Source organism: Chlamydotis macqueenii, chromosome Z (genome assembly GCF_036417535.1).
Source record: "Chlamydotis macqueenii isolate bChlMac1 chromosome Z, bChlMac1.mat, whole genome shotgun sequence".
NCBI classification, from domain to species: Eukaryota; Metazoa; Chordata; class Aves; order Otidiformes; family Otididae; genus Chlamydotis; species Chlamydotis macqueenii.
In genome coordinates this window covers 69,888,256-69,910,970 of record NC_141593.1, presented here as the reverse complement: position 1 = coordinate 69,910,970, position 22,715 = coordinate 69,888,256, and the positions used below count along the sequence as shown (strand labels likewise).

Here is a 22,715-nt window from a genome sequence, read left to right as displayed (position 1 = left end):
ATGCCATCAGCAAAAAGAAAAACAAGCACTTCTCTGCTGGCTTTGTTTAGCTGCTGCTTGACAGCAAATTGCCCAGATGCTTAATTGCTCAGCTATTTGAGGGAGAATTTTTTATGGCACTTCTCTTCTGTGGGGATGGGGTCTAGCACACCAGATTTCTTTTTGCTTCGGTATATGATGCTTTCTTGTGGTGCTTAAGAAAAAAGAAGCACGTACCTTTTTCTCTCCTTTCTGCCCCTCAGCAAAGCTTTGGGCAACTGTCTTTAGAAGAATTTCGTGCTTTCCAGGCACAGACTAGTAAAATTTTCATGGACATGATTTCTGTTAAGGGAAACAGTGGAGCACACATAATACCATGATGAGAATTCATCAGCCACTGATAGGGTAGGATTTTTGTAGTGCTGTGCAAATTTAAAACATATTGTGTTATTTAATTTAAATAATGCACAGCAAGAATGTTTACTCATAAAACCTTCAGTACTAAAACAAAAGTCTAATTGAGATAGCCCCTAATCTACCCAATCGCCTATTAATTGCCTACATTTACTGATGATAATACTCTTCTGCACATATATATAGGAACAAAAAAGGCTCTAATGCAGTAATTTATTTTTTTCAGACCAAATGACTGTTAAAACCATTCTTTGTTGCCAGAGTAGGTTAGATGGAACAATAGAAAGTCTATGTTCTTCCTTTTGTAAGAACAATGCCAAGTATTCCCCTGTAGTGAACACGAATACAGCTACAAAGAAAGTGGCAGCTTCACCATTGCTTTCTAACCATTCTGCACAATCCAATAGAAAGTTAAGACCACTACTGAATTGCTGAAAGTGAGTCAAGAAAAATAACAATCTCTGTATAGTTGTGTGGGTAACAGGAATTATTTCAGTGCAATACTGTAGGTTTTACTCTGTGAGGTTTGCAAAAACAAATACATCATTAATTAAAAATAGAGAACAAATGTGGAAAAATCTTGCTTATGGATTTTTTTTTTCCTGCAGAGAAGAGCATTGAGTCCATGGCAAATGCTTAGAGGCACATCAGTCACTTTAGGTGCAGTTAGATAAGACTTCTAAATTGTCACATAGTATTTTGTCTGCTAAATTTGTACATATATTATGTATGGTATGCAGTCACTGGAAAAAATGCAGCAAAAAGAAAAGGTTCATTTAAAAATGATGTAAAGATAATTTATGATAACTTAAGAACCTCTGTTTGGGTAAATATTTAAAAAGCACATAGAACTTAATTCCATAATAGTTTAAAAATAACCTTTTTTTTTTCCTTCTAAGTTTTAATCAGATAAGGAGTTGGCCAATTTTTAAGGCTAGCTTTATGTATATGTGCTTTTGAGATCTTAATTACTAGAAAATTATGATGAAGCAGTAACAACTGACAGAGCAGAGTTGAGCTTACCACTAACATCTATTGTTTCCATATCCTTAGGGACATGAAGCCTTTTGGGAAGGCTTTCAAGAAGAAGAGCTAGTAGACTGCTCTGAAGGTGATACGAACTTCTCTGAGAAAAAGAGCAGGGCCTGGAGGACCTGTGATAGGGAGCAACTGTTTTCATATACCTGCATTAAATCTCGGCTGTGCTTTTCTGCGAGCTGCTGCAGAGCACATTAGCAGACATGTCCACAGCACTCAAGCAAGTTTTTAATAAAGATAAGACTTTTCGTCCAAAACGCAAGTTTGAACCTGGAACCCAGAGGTTTGAACTTCACAAACGAGCGCAGGCCTCTCTGAACTCAGGCGTGGACTTGAAAGCGGCTGTGCAGTTGCCCAGCGGAGAAGACCAAAATGACTGGGTGGCTGTCCATGTTGTTGACTTCTTCAATAGGATCAACCTCATTTATGGAACTATCTGTGAGTTCTGCACAGAAAGGACCTGTCCAGTGATGTCTGGAGGCCCTAAGTATGAGTACCGGTGGCAGGATGACGTGAAGTACAAGAAGCCCACAGCGTTGCCAGCACCCCAATATATGAATCTTCTCATGGACTGGATTGAGGTGCAAATCAACAATGAGGATATATTTCCTACAAGTGTAGGTAAGTGCGAGGAAGAAGTCCTAAAGAAAGCATAAACTGCCTTCTATTCTGTGCCCTAAGCACTCTCATTTTTAGAGATTGTAAAATTCAAGCCTTTAAATGGCAGATGAGGAAGAGGAGTGTGTCTTGCATGAATACTGTGAGATGTATGAAATGTTAACTGTGGCTGCTAGATATGGTGGGGTTTGTTAGCCTAAAATGTTTTCATTCTAGGCATTTGTCCCTGGTAAGCCTCTCAGGTTAGTCACTAAGGGTGGTTAGGATTGCATTATTAGCTTGTTGAAAGCTAATCAAGTTTGCACTGCTTTGTACTTTGCCTGGCCACTTCGGGAGATACGGAATGGATGGAAAGCAAAGCCTAATTAGAGAGGTATCCTACCTCAGAAGGTGTGTACAGCTATGTGCCGTACAAGGCAGTGGAGAGTCGCGAATGCAGTTAATTCTACCCTCCCATCCTCTCTTGACTTCCCATCCAAAACTCATGAATTAGGAAGTTAGTTATTCTCCAAATTAATGTTTCTGAGACTATATGTAACTAACAAGCTGTGCTATGGTTTAAAGAGACAGTCCAGATGAGAGAGCTGTTAAGGGTAGCACAATTTTCCTTTTATAATACTATAGTTAGTTTTCCTGAAGAATGGGACAGGTGGGTGGAAGTATCTTTGCTGGAATAGTTCCCTCCAGATTAGGAGGACTTTGCAGAAGAGCATGTGGTGTAGTGTAGACATCCTAAATCTTTAGCTGTGTCTGCAGGTAATAAAAAAGACAGATAGTTATACACTAGAGATGTCAGTATACTTACGTAATTTGTAGCAGTTTTAGTTTGCACTTGCAAGTGGGAAGGCTGGGAGCTTGCTGTAAGAAGTGTGAGGTGTTATATGTGAGTAGTTGGCCCAGATGAGTAATAAACCGAAATACTCGTGCTAAAATTTTTTCAGCTGAATACGTTGAAGTTTAAGTGTGGCTAGGGCCTGCATCTCATTAGTAATCATACATCAAGAGGCTATGTCTGTCATGATTTCCTGACCTTTGAGATACCTTATTCTTGTCCTTGACAGCTGTTTATCTGGAGAAACTTGTGATTTGTTTCCCAGTTCCTATCACTTTTCTTTTCTGCACTAATAGGTAGAAAGAAGGCAGTAACTGTATCTTTTAATCTGGTGCTTTGCCAGCACAGCAAGAAGGAGGAGGATTTCAAAGGAAGCAGTATCATATATTTTGTGTAGTGAAAAAATGGGTTTGATTTCTCAAGCATTTGTTGTTTTATGTTTCTTCAGTGTGAATGGTTTTTGGAACTGAAGGTGGGTTGAAGGTGCAGTGAAGTATGTGATTTTGCTTCATTGGTATTTCTGCAGGCTTTTGTTAGATCAAGTTTCTATCTTGGAATGTTCCATTATTACTCTGTGCTCTTGCGGTTTGCATATGCACAAAGTGTGGTCTGTATGCAAGCGTGGGGAGCAGGTAACACACTGGCATGCTGATGGGCTTTACTCAAACAAACAATCTGTAACACCCAAGCTTTCAGCTCTAGATGCTCCCCCCTTATGTTTGCAGTAAGATATATCTGGAGGAACTTTTATCCTGAAGGATTGCCTATTATAAACCTAAGAATGGAATCAGTAAATACCCTCAATCTTCTGTTTTTTTCTCCTCTCAGCAGCTGCTGCTGCTGTAGGTTAAATCAAATCTCAAGAAACTCAGGAAGGGGAAAGGCCTGTAGGGGCTGGATTGTGATACAAGTCAGAACAGGAATGCTTGATGTCTGTGAAAAATCTTCACCACACTCTGAATTGACCCAAAGGAAGGGGAAAAGTCTGCATGAGTGTTCATGGAGTGGTGAAATGCACCATGATTGTGTTACAGATTGAGATGACTGGACAGCCCCATAAAGAGATTTTGTAGGTACCCTTTGGAGCATTATTCAATAGAGCAGCACTTGCATCCCTATTCCACACTCGCCTCCTCTTGAGCCTGTGTTGCAGATACCATAGTTGTCGCCTGCACACTTCTCATTATGTTCTTGATTTTGGTATTATTTAATTTATGGTATGAAACTGTTGGTAAAATTGCTTGGGAGGCCTTAGGTCTTACAGTTCAGAAAGAGATGCACACTGTAGTGAATTTAGCGTACCTCTTCTTTCAGTATGTCCCTACTTAGACACCCAGAATGGTCAAAGGTAAGTCTGAGTCTGTTCCTGGGTAAGCTACTGTTCGTTCAAGGGAATCTTTCTGATTTATTTGCACATCAATCCCTTAGCTGTAAAATGGAGATGATACTACCTGCCAGCTTGTCTGAGTACCATACTCAACATGTATTTGATTACATGTTTTGCTTTTCACAATTAATCAGAGAGAAGTTTTGTTATTTTGTTGGCTCCTGTTTGTTCCTACCTGTTCTGCAGCAGCCCTTGATTGCATGCATCATGGGCTTCATATTAATGCAAACCTGTATTTTTATTCAGATAAATTAATGATAGTGAAAATTATGATTGTTCATTCTTTAAAGCAATTGAAATATATCTTGAAAGATTATATACTCGTATGTGAAAAAAAACCAAACCCCAGGCTTAGGTATGTTTGTACTAATAGTACAACAGTTTTAAAGCATTGAGTGGCTTTACCTTAAAGAGATTCATTTATTGCTTTGAATCTTTGTAGCATATTGTCTGCAGAGAATTGCTCTGGAAAAACGTGTATGTCCTGTGGATGGGATTTGGACTGATCTTTCCATTAGCAAATGAGTTTGGTGAAAAGATCCAGAATGGGATTCATAGGAGTTGTCCACAGAAACTTGAGCACATTTTCCTCGGTTTAATCCTATTAAATTCGTCCTCTTTCATTTGACATGTCTCATGCAAACTATCTAAAGAAGAATTTCAAGAAATACGATTAAGTGCAGCTTTCATTGAGGAGCAACTTTCAAGGAAAATAATTTCAGGATAGGGATAGCCAGGCTTAGTGGGTGCTTTTTTTTTTTTTTTTTTTTTTTTTGTCCTTGGGGTTTGTTGTTGCTCCTCTGTGGTTAAAAAAAAAACATGAATGCAGTTGAGTTATGAATTGTTATGAATGTTATATTTAACCCTGTCAATGTTTACATTGGCACAATGATCTCTGGCCACTTACCGGTCACTGTACTTCCTGTGGTCTGGTGCTATTTCCTCTCTGCTTTCTCCAGTCATTCTGGTCTGTTCATTTGCTGGTAAAGAGCCTCTTCCTCCAGCCACTCTCCCACTAATACTGCACTGGCTGGCAGGAGAAAAGAGAGCTGGTATGGGAACGGAGGAGCTGTCAAGAATTGTATGCAGGTGACAAAACCAAGTGCTGAGTATTAGGACCACTTCTTTGTACAGCAAAGCTTTAAAGACTGTTTTTGTAAAATGGCCTCATAGCCGGTAGAGGATTTTAGACATGATTATGTCCTTGTTCTTCTTTCCATTATTCTCAATTTCCTTTATCCATTTTAAGTGGACTTGAGGCATATAAGAGTCTGGTAGCTCTGGAAACAAGAGCTATCAGGAACAGAACGGAGGAGAGTTCACTCTGTATGCCTGCTCAGGCCGCTCTGGTGAAGCTGTCCATATTCGTCTCCAGTATGAATATTTGTAGTGTGTTGGAATTTTGTTTAGCTTTAGGGTGAGCTCTTTTTATTCAGTAAATACTAGTTGCTCTTCTAGGCACCTAGTAGTCTCACTATTGAAACGCTTTTCAAGGGATATATTTCCCAGGCTTATATAGATAACTACATACTCCATAGCCTCAAAAGTATGTTCCACTCTGCCCCTTTTTTAATCTCTGTGCTTTTTGGTAAACAGGCTGAAGAAGTAATTTGGAGTGGGAAACATTAAAACCTTGGGACTGCTGCAGATTTTGGTGAACTGCAATTGTCAGCTTTTATCAGATGTGTTTTGCCAGTGTCAAAAAAAAAAAAGGAGCTAAGAAACCAAGCAGCTCTTTACTGCTGTGTTCTCTTCAGTCTCTGATTCCCAAACAAGACAAATTCAGTTGCCTTAGGTTTTTGCTCCGGCTCAGTGCAGCCTTAAATTGGGAGCAGTTCTGTCGTGTTTGGATTTTCAGTGAATGTAATGGGTTTTTTTTGTTGTTGTTGTTGTAAGAGTCACTGGGAAAGAAATCCTGGTATTTAAGGCCACAGGGGATTATTTAATTTATTCTAATCTGACCTCCAGCATAACAGGGACAAAAGAACGTCACCATGTGATTTCTTCATCAGGTCCATAGTTTGAAATGAAAAGACAGTCAGAAGACAGAGAGTTCTGCTGAAATGTTAAACGAGAACATTGACTTCTTTTCTGACTTGATATAATGAAAAACTGTTCCCATTGAGGACAATAAAGAAGTTATGAGGGGCCCTGAAGAGGTTGTCCTGTCCCCATCCTTTGGGGTTTTCAAGATGAGGCTGGATAAAGCCCTCAACAACCTGATCTGATGGCTACGTACAGCAGAAAGCAGGGATGCAGACCTCTGTGCCAGCCTGAGTTGTCCTGTGATTGTTAATTCTAATTTCAACACTGACAGACTGCTTCAGGAACAAGAGCTAAATTGATTAGAAACTGATTAAGCAGTTTAAGAAGCTGCAATTTGGCATTTTATGGTAGTACAAAATCACGTTTAAGCTATGAGAGTTTTTGTAGAGGAGGATTTCAAAGGTTATTAAGTTACTGTAATCAAATAGCCAGGTTATGGCTGATCAAAATGAAAACATACTTATAAAGTGTTTAAAGCCTAGGAGTCCAGCTGAAAAATTAATGTATCTTTAGAAATATGCTGCCTGGTCCATGCTTAACTAGTAAATTTTAGTAGCTGGCGGCTTCAGAGTTTTTTGCACAGAGCACGTGTGTGACGCTACTTCCAAAAGAGGAGCCCAATATGTCACCACAGTGCCTCTACAAAAGCCGACTGAGATTCTGGAGGGCTCTTTTAAATGTGATTCAAAACAACCACTAAATCAAGAACTAAACTTTAAAAATTATTTCTTACTAATATTGTGGTAGAATTTTTGTGGTTCTGTAGCCAATAATAATAGTTACCACTTGGGGCACTTCTCTGCAGGGGCAGGGAAGCAGCTGGCTGGTTAGTGTGAACAGAGACTCCTCAACTACTTTTACTGAGGAAAGGCGTTTTCACAATACAGCCTGTAGAAATGTGGGGAGAGTGTTCAACATCATTGACTTTGTCTTACAACTGTCCCTGCCTTAACTGCTCTTCCAAAGCATGAAGAGGTGCCCATGGTGTGGACCAAGTGGTGTTTGCTGGCATTTGCTGCATGTACTTTTTCTTCATCCTTTGCAGCCATTGCAGTTGCATTTCCTAGGAACTGCTGTTGCTTCATGCATGCTTGCGCTGCCAAAAAAAAAAATAAATTACAATCTCTACAGCTGGTTTGTTTCTTTCATTTTAAGACAAAACTTTGCCAGGGGCTGAAGGGAGGGGTCAGATTGCTGGTTATTAGCTAGTCATTCAGTCACCTGGTGGTGGATGCATATAGCTGTAGGCTACCAGCTGAAGACTGTTGTAAGTTCCAAACAATCCTTTCTGCTTGATCTTTAGACCTGTCATACCAATGCTGGATTTGGTCTGAAGAATTTTGTTCTTTAAAGCTTATCTTCTTTTCACTGTTGCTGCCCTTCTTTGGTCCCTCCTTCAGCATGGACGTGCTTGCGAAGAGCTTTGAGTTAATCTCTTGTGCAAATGAAATGTAGTCTATGTCTTGCAGACTTTTTCTTTTTTTTTTACAGTCATTAAACTTTGTGAATTCTGTGTTTATGTTACAGCAGTCATAGCAGCAGCAGCACAGCTATCCTCTTAGAAAGTCTCATATCTTGAAATATATGTACTTGGGAAATATCAGGTAGATATTTTACAACTAAATTACATGTCAGAGCTTCTTCCTCCTCTCCATCTTTTTTGTTCCTGTAGTTCAAGATCTAACAGATGCTTCTATGTAAACTAAGCTGGCAGATGAATCAACCCATAAATGCAGTACCCCTTCAAGAGTACCCTCAAAGAAGATTGATAAAAATTGTGTTGGCCCCAGCTGTATGATGAGTGGTGTAGTTTACTAGGTAGCTATCTGGCCTTCTTAGCATTGCATTAGTTTCTTGCTAACTGATTATACTTTGAAGCAATTTGATTCCCTATTTTTGTCTAGTATCTAAAATGCCTTGAGCAGTCTAGGCATTCTGCTTATACAGGAACTGAAGCATGGGAGTAGTCTAGACAATCCTTAAGCCCAGTCATTGTCAACTAACAAGTGACTGCTCCCAAAGCTGTCTTCCCCAGTGTACCCTCTTGACCTGATGCTAGATGTGCCACTTGAGGGACATAAAGGTCTACTTCCAGCTCATATATATATATATATATATGAACCCATTCTTCAGTCTAGTTCTAATCATAATAGAAAATATGTGCAACAGTAAGTAAGCACAAATTCTTTAGCACATTATCTGCTTTTCCATGAGGATTTGGCACTGCTGGTATGAAGCTGCCTCACCTGGAGAATGCATATTAGAAGGCTGAAGCCTCATATACCAGGTTTTCTGTATTACGGCTATTATTAAGGGCTAAAAAGCACATTTACTAACATGTAAAAAAGTAGATCTCAGCAGATTTCGTCTTCCATTCTCCATGCTACAGAAACTTTAAAAAAAAAAAAAAAGCAAGCCCAAAAAGTTAAGTGGTAGCATGTCATAGAATTATAGAATCATTTGGGTTGGAAGGGACCTTTAGAGGTCATCTAGTCCCACATGGGAACTAGAGTGGTCTGTCTGTCCTGTAGCTGCCAAGTCCCTTGTTCTTGAGGAATTCAGCTCTCCAGCACATTGTGATTGCATGCACTGTGGGACTTTACTCAAATTAGTCTCTCAGAGGATCTGCAAGTCCACAACCACAGCTTCAACCCTAACTGAACTTGTAGGCTTTTCTCTTTAGCTACCTTCACAGCACAGCTGATATCTACAGTGTACTAAGTCTATGGCATACTGGGGTTGAGCTCGTGCCCGACTCAAAAGTGTGGGAAACTCAATATTTTAAACATGCTTTACCTTGGAAAGTGGGATTTTGTGAACTAAGTAGTCTGCATTCCACACTGTTGTGTGCATTCCTTTCCCTGATGAGCAAGGAGAATAGCTCCTTATTTGAAACCTTATAAAACAGGCTTTGTCTGATATGCTGCAAAGCAGAATATGTGTAGGAGTAGCATTTACAGATCATAATGACTTTGCTGGTTCATTTTTTGGAACCAAAACGAAATAAGATTTGCAAATATAAACTTTCTTAGTGGATCCTTTTTGCCTACGTTTGTATTGCCAAATTTAAGTTGTTATGTAAGCTTGGAAATATTGTAGAAAATTCATGGTAGTTCCTACTCCCAGAGGTTTTTTCACCCTTAAGATCAATCTTTTGAGGACAACACTGGTACTTTTTGGGCATGTTTTATGCAGAATCTAGCCAAGCGAAGAGACGTGTCAGTGGAGTCTTCAAGTACCCCAGACATAGGGTAACAATCATTAGATAAAGTGTTGTCAAAAAGATATAAAAATAAAATAATTTAGTCCTCTTTAAAGTACAAGCTTAGTTTAACTTCACTGTGGAATGGCTGGAATGCTTACAGTAGTGTGGTTCTAAGGTAACTTCTGGAAAACCTAAAACAAGGACAATGTCTTCACTTCAGCCAGCAGTATTATGCATCAATAAGTTTGGCCACTTCTTTTCAAATTGAATTTTGGTCTTCTATATTCACATAAAGTATGTAAATAGAGCAAAATTACAAACCTTAACAGGGAAAACTTGTTAGTTTCTTTTGAATGAGGTCCTCATGTCTTATTGGAGGAAAGTCAAATGTGTACTTGAAAAATACATGATTAAAAAAACATTGTGTTGATAAAAGCCATATGTGAGCCTTTGTGTCAAAATAGTGTGGCCAGCAGGACTCAGAAAGTGAGTCCCTTTGTATTTGGCAGTGGTGAGGCTGCGTCTTAAATACTGTGTCCGGTTTTGGGCTCCTCACTACAAGAAAGGTATTGAGGTGCTGGAGCATGTCCAGAGAAGGGCAACAAAACTGGTGAAGGGTCTAGAACACAAGTCCTATGAGGAGCAGCTGAGGGAGCTGGGATTGTTTAGTCTGGAGAAGAGGAGGCTCAGAGGAGACCTAATCGCTCTCTAAAACTACCTGAAGGGAGGTTGTAGTGAGGTGGATGTCAATCTCTTCTCCCAGGTAACAACTGATAGGATGAGAGGAAATAGCCTCAACTTGCTCCAAAGGACTGTTAGATTGGATATTAGGAAAAATCACTTAACTGAAAGGATTATCAGCCACTGTACCAGGCTGCCAAGGGAAGTGGTGGCGTCACCATCCCTGGAGGTATTTAAAATATGTGTATGTGTAGATGTGGTGCTTAGGGATGTGGTTTAGTGGTGGACTTGCAATGTTAGGCTTACAGTTGGACTCAATGATCTTAAGGGTCTTTTCCAGCCTAAATGATTCTGTGATTCTTTACTCTTTAAACACAAAACCAAAAATTACATATTCAGATAATCTGAAACATTTGTAAGCACAGTGTTTGTTCTGATAACACTGCAGGGAAAAACCATTAAACTTTATCAATATTATTTGTACAAGCACAAATACAGACCAGGCACAGAATGGAAGAGAGCAGCCCTGAAGAGAAGGACTTTGGGGTGTTGGTTGATGAGAAGTTCAACATGAGCTGGCAATGTGGGCTTGCAGTTCAGAAAACCAACCACATCCTAGGCTGCCTCAAAAGAAGAGTGGCCAGCAGGTCGAGGGAGGTGATTCTCTCCCTCTGCTCTGCCCTGGTGAGACCCCACCTGGAGCACTGCTTCCGGCTCTGGAGCCTTCAACGTAAAAAGGATGTGGACCTGGTTGAGCGAGTCCAGAGGAGGGCCACAAAGATGATGAGAGGGCTGAATCACCTCTCCTGTGAGGACAGGCTGAGAGAGTTGGGAGAAGAGAAGGCTCCAGGGAGACCTTATAGCGGTCTTCCAGTATCTCAAGGGGGCCTACAAGAAAGGTGGGGAGGAACTCTTTATCAGGGCCTGTTGCGATAGGACAAGGGGTAATGGTTTTAAGCTAAAAGAGGATAGATTTAGATTAGGCATAAGGAAGACATTTTTTGCAATGAGACTGATGAAACACTGGAAGAGGTTGCCCAGAGAGATTGCAGATGCCCCATCCCTGGAAACATTCCAGGTCAGGTTGGTCAGTTCCCTTCCCCTCCACTGATGGTTAGCGTAGCTTCCATGTGCCTAAGCAGTACACTGTGAGATGCCAGGCAATTGTCATTACGCTGTAACTCACGTTAATGACGGTGGCCCCAGAAGCTGTAGCCTGATAGTCATTCTCAGGCTGAGTTGTAAGCTCTGTGTCACAGGGATGAACAACTCTTACAGTAAAAATTCTTTGGTTATAGCAGGCCATGTGCCACAAAATTTACGGACTGTGGAATATAAAATAATTTTCAGTGTTTGTCACTGTTCGTACAAGTCCCATTTAACCTCAAAGAATGGTTTTCAAGTAAAGAAAACCACAAAGCCAAGGTCTAAATTGTTCCATTTTCCCTGAAAACTGACACAAGTCACACTCCAGTAGATGATGCATCACAGTAGTTGGTGCCTCCACATGCAAACGGATACAGGAATTTCCTAAAACACAGATCTCTGTAGTCTTTCCTGAGTCTCCCTTTTCAAAAGTTTTGCTTTACTTGGAAAATCCTCTGAGCTGTGCTTAGAATCCCTGGAATAGTGGCTAAATGGAGGCCATGATACCTAATGGTATGACTGAGCAGAAATACCCACTTACAGCAAATTCAAAGATTAGAAAAGACCTGACAAATGCTCAGAGCATCTCAGCAACACAGTATGGAGAGAAGTAGGCTTTCCTGACAATGCTGACACAGAGGTTTTTTTTCTTCTTTCCATCTCACAGTGAGTCAAAAGTCTGAGTAACTCTAGGAGGGCTGTGCCCTTTCATGTGCTTGAAAATATACAGTAGAAACTTGAGTCTCATTCTCATCATGTGAGTCAGTGGTACTTTGACTCACGAGAAACAACAGGAAGGTTGCCGAGACATCTGGAATCAGAGATGATCGAGAAGGAAATAATCAGTTTGTTAATTGTTGGAAGGGGAAAGGGAGGACAATGAGCAACTTGTCTTTGAAAGACAAAACTCTCATCTGGGTGTGGAAAGAATCATAGAATCATAGAATCATAGAATAGTTAGAGTTGGAAGGGACCTTCAACGGTCATCTAGTCCAACCCCCCTGCAAGAAGCAGGGACATCCCTGACTAGATCAGGTTGCTCAGAGCCTCATCCAGCCTGGCCTTGAACGATTCCAGGGATGGGGCATCCACCACCTCTCTGGGCAACCTGTTCCAGTGCTCTACAACTCTCATTGTAAAAAATTTTTTTCTCATATCTAATCTAAACCTACCTCCTTCTAATTTAAACCCATTACCCCTTGTTCTATCACAACAGGCCCTACTGAACAGCTTCTCCCCATCTTTCCTGTAGGCCCCCTTGAGGTATTGGAAGACCGCTATCAGGTCTCCCCGGAGCCTCCTCTTCTCCAGGCTGAACAGCCCCAACTCTCTCAGCCTGTCCTCATAGGAGAGGTGCTCCAGCCCTTGTATCATCTTTGTGGCCCTCCTCTGGACCCTTTCCAACTGGTCCATGTCTTTCTTGTGTTGGGGGCTCCACAACTGGACGCAGTACTCCAGGTGGGGTCTCACCAGGGCAGAGTAGAGGGGGAGAATCACCTCCCTCGACCTGCTGGCCACGCTCCTCTTGATGCAGCCCAGGATGCGGTTGGCCTTCTGGGCCGCAAGGGCGCATTGCCCACTCATGTTGAACCTCTCGTCTACCAGCACTCCCAAGTCCTTCTCCTCAGGGCTGCTCTCAATCCATTCCCCGCCCAGCCTGTATTTGTGCTTGGGATTGCCACGACCCAGATGCAGGACCTTGCACTTGGCCTGCTTGAACTTCATGAGGTTGGCACGGGCCCACCTCTCCAGCCTGTCCAGGTCCCTCTGGATGGCATCCCTCCCTTCCAGCGAGTCGACGGCACCACACAGCTTGGTGTCATCGGCAAACTTGCTGAGGGTGCACTCTATCCCACTGTCCATGTCGCCGACAAAGATGTTGAACAGGGCCGGGCCCGGCACGGACCCCTGAGGGACGCCACTGGTGACCGGTCTCCACCTGGACATTGAGCCGTTGACCACCACTCTCTGAGTGCGGCCATCCAGCCAACTCCTTATCCACCGAGTGGTCCACCCATCGAACCCATGCCTCTCTAGTTTAGAGAGAAGGATGTCGTGCGGGACAGTGTCAAATGCCTTGCACAAGTCCAGGTAGATGATATCCGTTGCCCGTCCCTTGTCCACCGATGCCGTCACCCCGTCATAGAAGGCCACCAAATTGGTCAGGCACGATCTGCCCTTGGTGAAGCCATGTTGGCTGTCACCAACCACCTCCTTGCTCTCCATGTGCCTTAGAAGGACCTTTTCTTTTAAGAAGTGGATATTCAGCTGGACTGAGAAACATTATAGTTTACCCATAAATATATAACTGTTGACATTAGCACGGTGAAATAATGGTAACTGTAGTTTGTGCAGCATCAGCTCTAATCAGCCTTAATAGGAAGAACTCAGCCCTCTAATAGACAAATCCCTAAAGCTTGAAGCTGTAGTACTTAGCAATGGAGAGGCTAACAAACTGCATGCTGGATGACATCAGACCTCTCAGAAAAGTGCCAGTGACTATTTGGGCATTAAAACAGTATATCTGTTTAGAATTTGCATACTCTCAAATTAGTTGCACACCATGACTGCCTTTCTCTTGGAATTTTAGGGCTTGTTTTTGGTTTGTTTTTTTTTTTTTAAGATCTAATTGATGAAGAGCCCTATAAAGCAAGGCAAATGTTACTATTTCATTTGTCAAATAAGAGACCAAAGCTCAGGTAATCAAAGTAGTCTATGTAATGTATGAGTAGCTACACAGTTAGGAAATTCTGAGTGGAAGTGATATTTCTTGGATTAAACAGTGGTTTGCTGGTGCATCCAAAAACAGGTAGTGTCAGTGATTCCAGAAATACTCTTGATCTATTCCTAAACCCCTATCTTCGTGTATGCATTTAGAGTTAAGGAAATTGAAACCAATCCCATTCATTTCTAGCCCTCTAGTGGCATGCTTGACAGAGTTTCTGGAGGAATTAAAATTGCAGATCAGAGAAATGTTTTGCCTAGGTGTTTGTTTACTCGGGACCTACAAGATTACAGTCTTTTGAGACTTTTGTTCCAGATCCATGGATTTTCAGCACACAATTTGCAGAAGAGAGGCTGTAAAGTTCAAAGCAAGAATCCATCCAGCCCAGTAGAGGATGTCCATGGGAGAAAAGTGTAAGAAAAGAGGAAAGTACTGTTTTCCAGCAATCCAGATGGGCAGAGATTGTCTCAGAGGTGTCAAAACATTCTTTGATCCAGGGGTTTCTGGCAAGAATGAGGATCTCACAAATGGCAGTCACACTATTGTATCTTCATGGTGACTCGCTGTTCTGCTCATTCCAGTTTTCTACTGTATTGGGAATTTCTGCCCATAAATTTTCCTGGTGAAGAAAAGAGCAGTTGTAAAGTTTGGGCCAAAGATACATCCTTCTGTTCTCCTTTGAAGTGAATGTAAGGAATGTAAAACTTTATGCTCATTTTGTGTTTCATTTACACTTACAGTTCCTTTAAATACTTTATAATTTGTCTTTGAACAGGCATATTTTAAAAACTCTTTACGTCACGGTAGCCATCACATCCAACCCCAAAATTTTTGAATAAAAATCAGGGCTTGTTTTAATATTCAGGTTGTATTGTAAGTTGAGCTAGTTAGTTGCCAGTTAGCTAGCTATATGTTTTTGGTGGAGAGATGACAAGCATTTGAAACTATCCCAAGGCACAGCAACAGGTTTCAAGAAAATGAAAAAAAGAGTACAGTAATTTAATTGCCTTCTGAAAAACCAACAACAGCAAAAGAGAGAAAAAAACCCCCACAAATGAAGCTCCAAGGAGACCTTATAGTAGTCTTCCAGTACCTAAAGGGGATTATAAGAAAGATGTGGAGAAACTCTTTAGCAGGGCCTGTTCTGATACGACAAGGGGTAATGATTTTAAGATAGAAGGAGGAAGATTCAGACTGATTATAAGGGAAAAAAATTTTTCAATGAGAGTGGTGGAACACTGGAAGATGTTGCCCAGAGAGGTGGTGGATGCCCCATCCCTGGAAACATTCAAGGCCAGGGTTGGATGAGGCTCTGAGCAACATGATCTGGTTGGAGATGTGCCTGCTCCTTTGCAGGGGGGTTGGACTAGATGCCCTTTAAAGGTCCCTTACAACCCTAACCATTCTATCATTCTGTGATTCTAAGTCGAGGTTATTCACTCGTGTGGACATTTGCCACCAGGATGGCAATAAAGTTTTAGTTTTGCATAGTCCACACCTCTGCAGACATTCGGTTTGCAAGACACTGAGGACTTCATTTTGAAGCTGCAGATGCTTGCACATGAGCTGAGAAGCTTTACAGTGAAAGAAGTAAGGATTTAATTATTCAAGATGAAAAAATTGTCACATGGAATGTAGCCTTCAGATAAAATGAACGATTTCCTTGTTGCCTCTCCTGTCATCTATCCAAGCGTACCCTGGCATGTCTCCTTTTATGAGGGCTCAGCTGTTAACACACACAAAACTTCTTTTCATCTCATTTAAAATATGTCTTAACACTTCCTCTTTAAATAAAATTTTAAAATCTTTAAATTCTCAGAGTAAATACTGGTGGCGATGACACCTTCCTTGATTTTTTTGGGCAGACTTTTCTTTATGTGAGTTTTTACAGGGCTAATTTACAAAAGTTATGTTTCTTTTGTCAGGATCTTGGTTTTTTGGTACTGCAATTTCTCCTGACATTTTTCATCATCTTGTTGGGTTTTGTAAATATAGAGAGAACAGAGTCAGGCTCTGACAGATGTCATTGACTTCCAGTAAGATGTCTGAATCTAAAATCTGATTCTATATGGCATAACTGGGAGCATTAGGATAATTATTTCTGTAATTGGAAGTAGTTCAGCGTGTATAGGCTGAAAGACAGAGAAGAGCACAGTTCTTTTCACCAGCTGCAGTCTGTATTCACTGCTTAGCCAAAGCTGTCCTAAAGGTCCGGGAAAATTTCTCCAACAGGTGGGATCCTCAGACATACACCAGTACCACTGTAGTGCACCAAACCCAGTTTAGGGTGGACGTAGCATGGGACAACAAAACTGGATTTCTGCTTTGGCAAAGAGTCGTGTGTCAGGCAACTGCAGAGATCTTGCAACGAATTAGAGCCTCCTTTGAAAGCTATTTCATCTCTTGCTTTATCCTGCAATCAAACCCACAAAAGCTTACCTGAAATAGCAACAGCTAAGGAACTGTACCTGCTTTTCAGCACTATGAGGTGGTATAGCTATGGAGGCCACTCACAGAGTTACAGGTCTCATTAAAACTCTGTTCTTTCAGAGAATTCGAAGTCCCCAATATTTTTTTTTATAGTTTTTCTTTTGGAGTCCTACACTTTAAAATTGAGCAACTCCTTTTCAGTCTTATTACATGTTACATATTGTGATAAACTGTTACCCGCTAGATTTCTGGCCTCGGACTACTAAACAGGCATTTACAAACTTTTCCAGTGATAACTAACTTTCAGTCTTCTTCCAGCAATGAGCAAACAAGTTGTCCATGTCAAGAGTCACATTCTGCCTTCACTAAGGTACAAAAAACCTTGTTGAGCATATACCTAAGTTATCTGCACCCCCGAGTCTGTTCCCAGTCTCCAGTCTGTGCTGTTGGTCTGAAGTGGAAATGTATGTGTGTTCCTCTCCTGCTTTTGGGGAAGGAATTGCTCTCTGAACCTGTCAAGATAACTATATTCAGTACTCTTTGGTCTAGGTCTGGCACCCTAAATTATTCTGTCAAAGTACTCCTACAGCTATTGAAGTACAACTCCAGGTGGGAATTGAACCGTGTAACGCCAGTACAACTCCAGGTTTGCAGATGGGAACAGGTTTCCTCACCTCCTAATGTGGTTGTGTTTACAGTGGAGCTCCATAGCAGCATAACTGCAGAATCACAGAATAATTTAGGCTGTATGACTGCATTTTGATAATAGTCTGTGTAACTGGACATGATAACACAGGTATGGCTATGGACAACAGAAAGGGTTTCAAAAAACTGTGTCTGTTTTCAGTTTCATCATAGAGTCATTTTCTTATGTACATTACTTTATCTTTCCCTGGAAAATTTGTTTCAGAGTGACTTGCTTTGCTTTGACTCACTTTCTGCCCCTTGTCACATAAACTGTTTCAGTTTACCTCCTAATATGTAGAGGGTTTTTCTGTTTTCTTTTAAGAACAAACACAATTGAAGAACACTGTATACGAAGGACTTTTCTAGTTCTTGTTCCTTATCCTTTTTTTTATTGAAACCCCTAGGAAAAAAAAAAAAGTGGTCTCTTGATCATGATGTAATTATTTACATACTAAAATCTACTTTGTGATATTGAGACTGCAGGTGGTAAATGCGTAAAATGTTGGCTAGAAAAGGAAGCAAAGGGTAAGAGGTCCAACAAAGCAAAGGTCAGCAGTGCAGTTCTGCAGCCTAACACGCTGGGACTTCTATTGCTTAACATAGTCATAGGTAAGCTGGAAAAAGAGTGAGTAATGAGGTGATAACATTTAATGATGTTATAAAGTTATTTGAGGTAGCAGGAGAGGGACTGGCTTTGAAGGATTTCAGAAGGCAGTACTGTGAGACAGTAACTGGGCAATAAAAAAGCAGATATAATTCAGTGTGGAAAAGTAAGAAGTGATGCATGTGGGAAAACAGTCCTGATTTCTGTATAAAATTACCGTCTCGCAGGTGACCGTTACTATGCAGATTAAGAAAGACAGTTCAGTGCCAACAAAATGTTAAGAATTACTAGGAAATAAATTGTGAGCAAAACAAAAATCATCGTTATGCAGTTGTGTAAATCCCTGTTTCTCTCACACCTTTTGCAGTTCTCTCATCACGGAGAAGGTAGTGTTAAAACTGGAAAAGTTTCAGAGAGGGCAATGAGGATGAGCAAAGGTATTGAAATGCCTCTGAATTAGGAACAGAGGAGTTGCCCTAGAGATGTGTCCTTAGAAAAGAGGTGAGCTGATGAGTAGGAAATGTTAACAGCGTTGCAGGCAGGGTTTGCCTGTTTACTACCTCTTCCAACGAAGAATTCACCAGGGAGAGTGAGGCATGCAAGAAACAGCACCTGGCAGACTGCAGAGCACCTTGTCAAAGGCAGCTGTAAGTAGCTGCAGGTGGATTTGAGGGGTAGCTGGAGAGGCAGGTTGAAGAGACATCCATTGCAGGCTACTGAAAAGACAAGCCACAGCAGGCTCAGCAAGTCGCTTGAGAAGAAAGTGATCCAAGGCAGAGGAGGGCATTAGGAGAAAACATCATATATAGACTACTGGCCTGAACCAGAACAATTGTTTTTGTTACATATGAAGTAATTTGATTATTCTTCATTAAGTCTTTTGGATGTAATGTATTTGCCTCTACATCTAGTTCAGCTTGGACAAACAGGTAGAAATAAGTGGAAGCAACGTACCCCAAGCTGCTGCTGTTCTTGGTTGTCTGTTGTGCCCTTCTGACAGGTAGTGCCTTCCCCTGTGGCTGCTTGTGAACCGGTACCCAGACTGCAGCACTTTTCAGCACATTACGGTGAACAAGCTCAGATTTAACTTTTAGAAGTAAATCAGATATATGTATAATAATAATAGCAAGGTTTGTGAAGGGAGCAGAGCAGCAGGTTTAAGTGGTAACAGCCAATTGATTTGCTGTGCCCTGTGGTCTGTCTGGCTGAACTGTAAGTTTCAGAGAAGACAGACACAGTTGTGGATGGTAAGCTGAAAATCTCTGTTATGTTTGGCAGTGTAGTAGATGGTCTGTGTTACTGATGTAGCGCTACACTGAGCACTGACTGCAACAGGCTTTTTCCCCCTCATATTAGCTGTGTTACTAATGCTTCTCTTAGATTTTCAAGGGGCTAATAGATAGGAAATTTTGTAACACTGCAGTGAGAAATGTTTGTTACACTGGGGCATCCCATATAGCTTGTACTTGTCATGTTGTGTACTGAATTACTTTAAGAAGCTTTGCCACTTTACAAAGGTAGGTGTTTAGCAGCCATCGTGTAATGTAGCATCTCCTCTTGTTTTATAGGAACAAAGCAACCAACTTGTTTAAGAATTTTTTTGACTTCTTGAAGTACACTTTCCTCCTTCGAAGTATTCAGTCAGGCAGTACATTTTGCTGCTGTACAGGACCAGCGATAATGATCACAGTTGGTTTTTTTTTGTTTTTTTTTTTTTTTTTTGTGCTTGGATAAGTTCCAGGAATCACAGGGAATTCTGGCCATAATCTTCCTGGGCTTCCATGCGTACTAATTTTGTCCTTGCAGGAGAAATAACTATCGTTAGGCGTTCTATGCGGCATCCTAAATGGAGTCTTTGTAGAGTCTTTGTAAAGCTTTATTCAGAAAGTCTCAATGCAGAATAATTGTTCCATTTCTTCCTGGGGATTGTATTTTTGTGGGGAACTTTGCAAATACTGTAGTATAGCAACCTCATTGTTTTCCTTCCAGTTCTAAGCAGTGTGCATTTAAACGTCATGGCAGTTTTAATCTACGCTGCTTATTTTGATCGCATTGTAGCGGTTAGAAGTGTAAGAATAACCTAATTAAATCAGTTACAGTTTTGCCAGTCCTCACATTCAAATTATGTAAACCAGGCCCAAAGTGTCTAAGAATAAATACTGTTGTTAGTTTTTTCTGGTATTTTGCTAGAACAAGATGTTCAGAGTTTTCTCATCACACAGAGAATAATACAAGTTGCAGATGGATAGAAAAGCTAAATAAATATACAGCCATAAGAAAATTCACCAAAATAATCAAGCTAATGAATAAATTTGGTAAGTCATCAAAACTAAATCAGACTCTTAGGTGAATAATTTAACTTTAGAAAGTTTTCTTTTATACAAGACATTAAGAGGGAAGGAAGAGAGGGGCCAGCCTTAGAGGCTGGCAAAGCTAAAGAGAGCTTTACTATCCACGACTTGCATGAAGCAATATTTTCATGCTAACATGAGAAGAATACAAAGGCAGTAGAGCAAAAGAGAGAATGAAAAAAAGAAAGAAAGTACAAAGCAGGTGGAACAAGTGATTCGACAAAGCCCTACCTTCTTTATTTGATATTAAGCCTGTGTTTACATGCACCCCTCTTCAGGTAAACACCTAAGAGCAAAGACTTGAAATGGGTAGTGGTAATATTAGGGAATCTTGCCATAGGTCTCCTTATATTAGGTGGTTTTTGTTTTTACTGATCCTCCAAGCTTTCTAACAACAGGAATGTGATGCTTTAATGGAATCTCACACACTCAAGGAATAGTTTAGGGAAGTTGCCTTGGAGGTCATATTATCTGCTCTTTCCCCCCATGCTATGGGCTTTGTAAAGCAATTACAAATCAGAATGACAGAATTTAACTTCATTGTCTCACAGAGGTTTTGTCGGAAAAATTAAAGAGAAAGTTTTAATTGTATATTTTCAGATAGAACAACTTAATTTTGTCTGAAAACAGTAATTTAAAGGTAAAGTGTATCTGAAAGGTTTCTCTGTATACTGACTAATGAAGCTACATATTTTAGTCTGGGATTTCTCTTTTTGATATTTCTAGAGCTGCTACATGTTCTCCTTTTTGCATCAGAAAGTTCAGCGGAGATACTGCAGCTGCTTTTAGAGCTCAGTAGTGCACCCTGTAAACATCTGTGCTGTAAACAGATGGTTTTTCTTTTTTTTAATTGGCAGGGTGCCAACATCTCAGATTCAGGGATTGATGTGGCCTTTATTCTAAACCAAAGTTTACTGCCAGAAAGGAAATGAGAGTATTAAAAACTGCACATATTACTTCATTATTTATACTTAGGGAAAGCTTGCTTTTTTTTTTTTTAAAAATACATATTTGTACGTATATTTGTTTTTCTTCCATTTGCCTGGTTGTTAAGTGATACTCTCCACAGTGCCAGCAACACCTTTGCTGGGACTTAACTGTGACTCAATGATGGTCTGGAGGAGCTCTAAAACAGAAGCAAAGTTTTTTGTAAAGGACCATCCATAGCAAATTTTGAATGAATGAACCCACAGTGGGGTCTGTGTGATATCTCTGGGTGCTCTTCAGTCATCTTGTATGCAAAGTTAAACACAACTTAAAAGGCACCTTTTGACTGAACCTTCAGTCTACCTTAACTGAAAAAAAAAAAGCAGATTTTTAAGTGAATTTATTTTCTTTAGTATTTTAGATCTTGTCTTTAGTGTTCATGTTTCAAACTTTTTTTTCCTGCACAATCAAGAAGGCTCAAACCTTGCATTTAATTCTGGGATATATATTAAAAGATTTTTTGTATACATGTATGTAATAGCAGCCCAGTTTTTCACATAGCCAAATGATTCCAGGAGCTGAAGTGCTGCAAGGAAAAATGTCCATGGAGGAACACTCGTGATGGTGCTGTAAGAGTTCCTCATACTCCCTAAGGCAGCATGATCTTCTAAGTCCTTGGAGAGGTCGGTGCACAAAGTCAGTTATTTTTTTCATATCTTGCAGCCTTCAAAGTGTTTGGATATGTTGACCATGCTTGGAGACTGATAAACACATTGTCCTGGGAAGAGTCCTGCTGAAAAAGTGTTCTGAATCAGGAGCAGGAGTGGAAGACTCAAATCACCATGATGCTTTCAGGGGAGAAATAAACAGATTAACAATAACCTCGAGCCTGCGGAGAGCAGTGCAGTTGTATCCTTTGGGTTTAGGGTAAACTTAACTCAGTTTCCGTAAGCAGGCATTTAGAAGCTGTAGTAGAATGTATAACAATGGACCATCCATACTAATGCAGTGCTGCTGTTGAACATTTTTTTTTATTTATTTACTAATTTTTTGTTAATGCAGTAGGTGACATTTCTGGGAAACTATGAGTGAGTTCCTAACCATGGTATAGCCAGAAAGTATGACTTGGTGCAGAAATTATTATGTGAAGTTCTATGCACTGCATGTTGAACTACACTGTAGTATCAGTCTGTTATGGCCGGATGGAGTACAACAGCCATCTCTTTCTTCTTACCACTTCTATTCTGTCTGGGTTTTTGCCTTCAGTATAGCATGTTTGTTGGAAGAGTTTTTGAACACAAGCTGTAACTATTGTTAGAAATTAAATGTTTTGATAGTGTTTTGCTCTTGTCCTGACAGAGCTATATGATCTAAGGAGAGAAAATAAAGTACTTGGTCTTTGCAGACCATCAGTTTTATCTCGTTACAGTTACTAGCAATGAACTTGCTGTGAAAGCGTATGAGTTTAGTGCTGTTGTTCTTTGAACAGGCCCACTTCCATGGCCATGTTAAGCTGTTGCTGTCAGAAGAATCACAACTGCTGCTGCATTTATCTCTGAGATAGAAGGAAAGAAAAAGGCACAATGCCTTGAGCATGTGAACCCTAGAGCCTGTCTGTGTCTTCTGTTCTCCAGTACACTCATAA

The 22,715-nt window shown here is 40.6% G+C and overlaps 1 protein-coding gene across 1 annotated transcript in view; it reads left to right on the top strand.

Moving 5' to 3' along the window:
* The window catches only part of MOB3B (MOB kinase activator 3B), a 103,669-nt gene that overhangs the window by 41,934 nt on the left and 39,020 nt on the right, over positions 1–22,715 (top strand). Inside the window, exon 3 of the mRNA XM_086770577.1 lies at positions 1,447–2,052. Coding sequence (XP_086626703.1) covers positions 1,635–2,052 — 418 coding nt within the window. The 5' untranslated portion in view covers positions 1,447–1,634. The remainder of the gene's footprint in view (positions 1–1,446; positions 2,053–22,715) is intronic.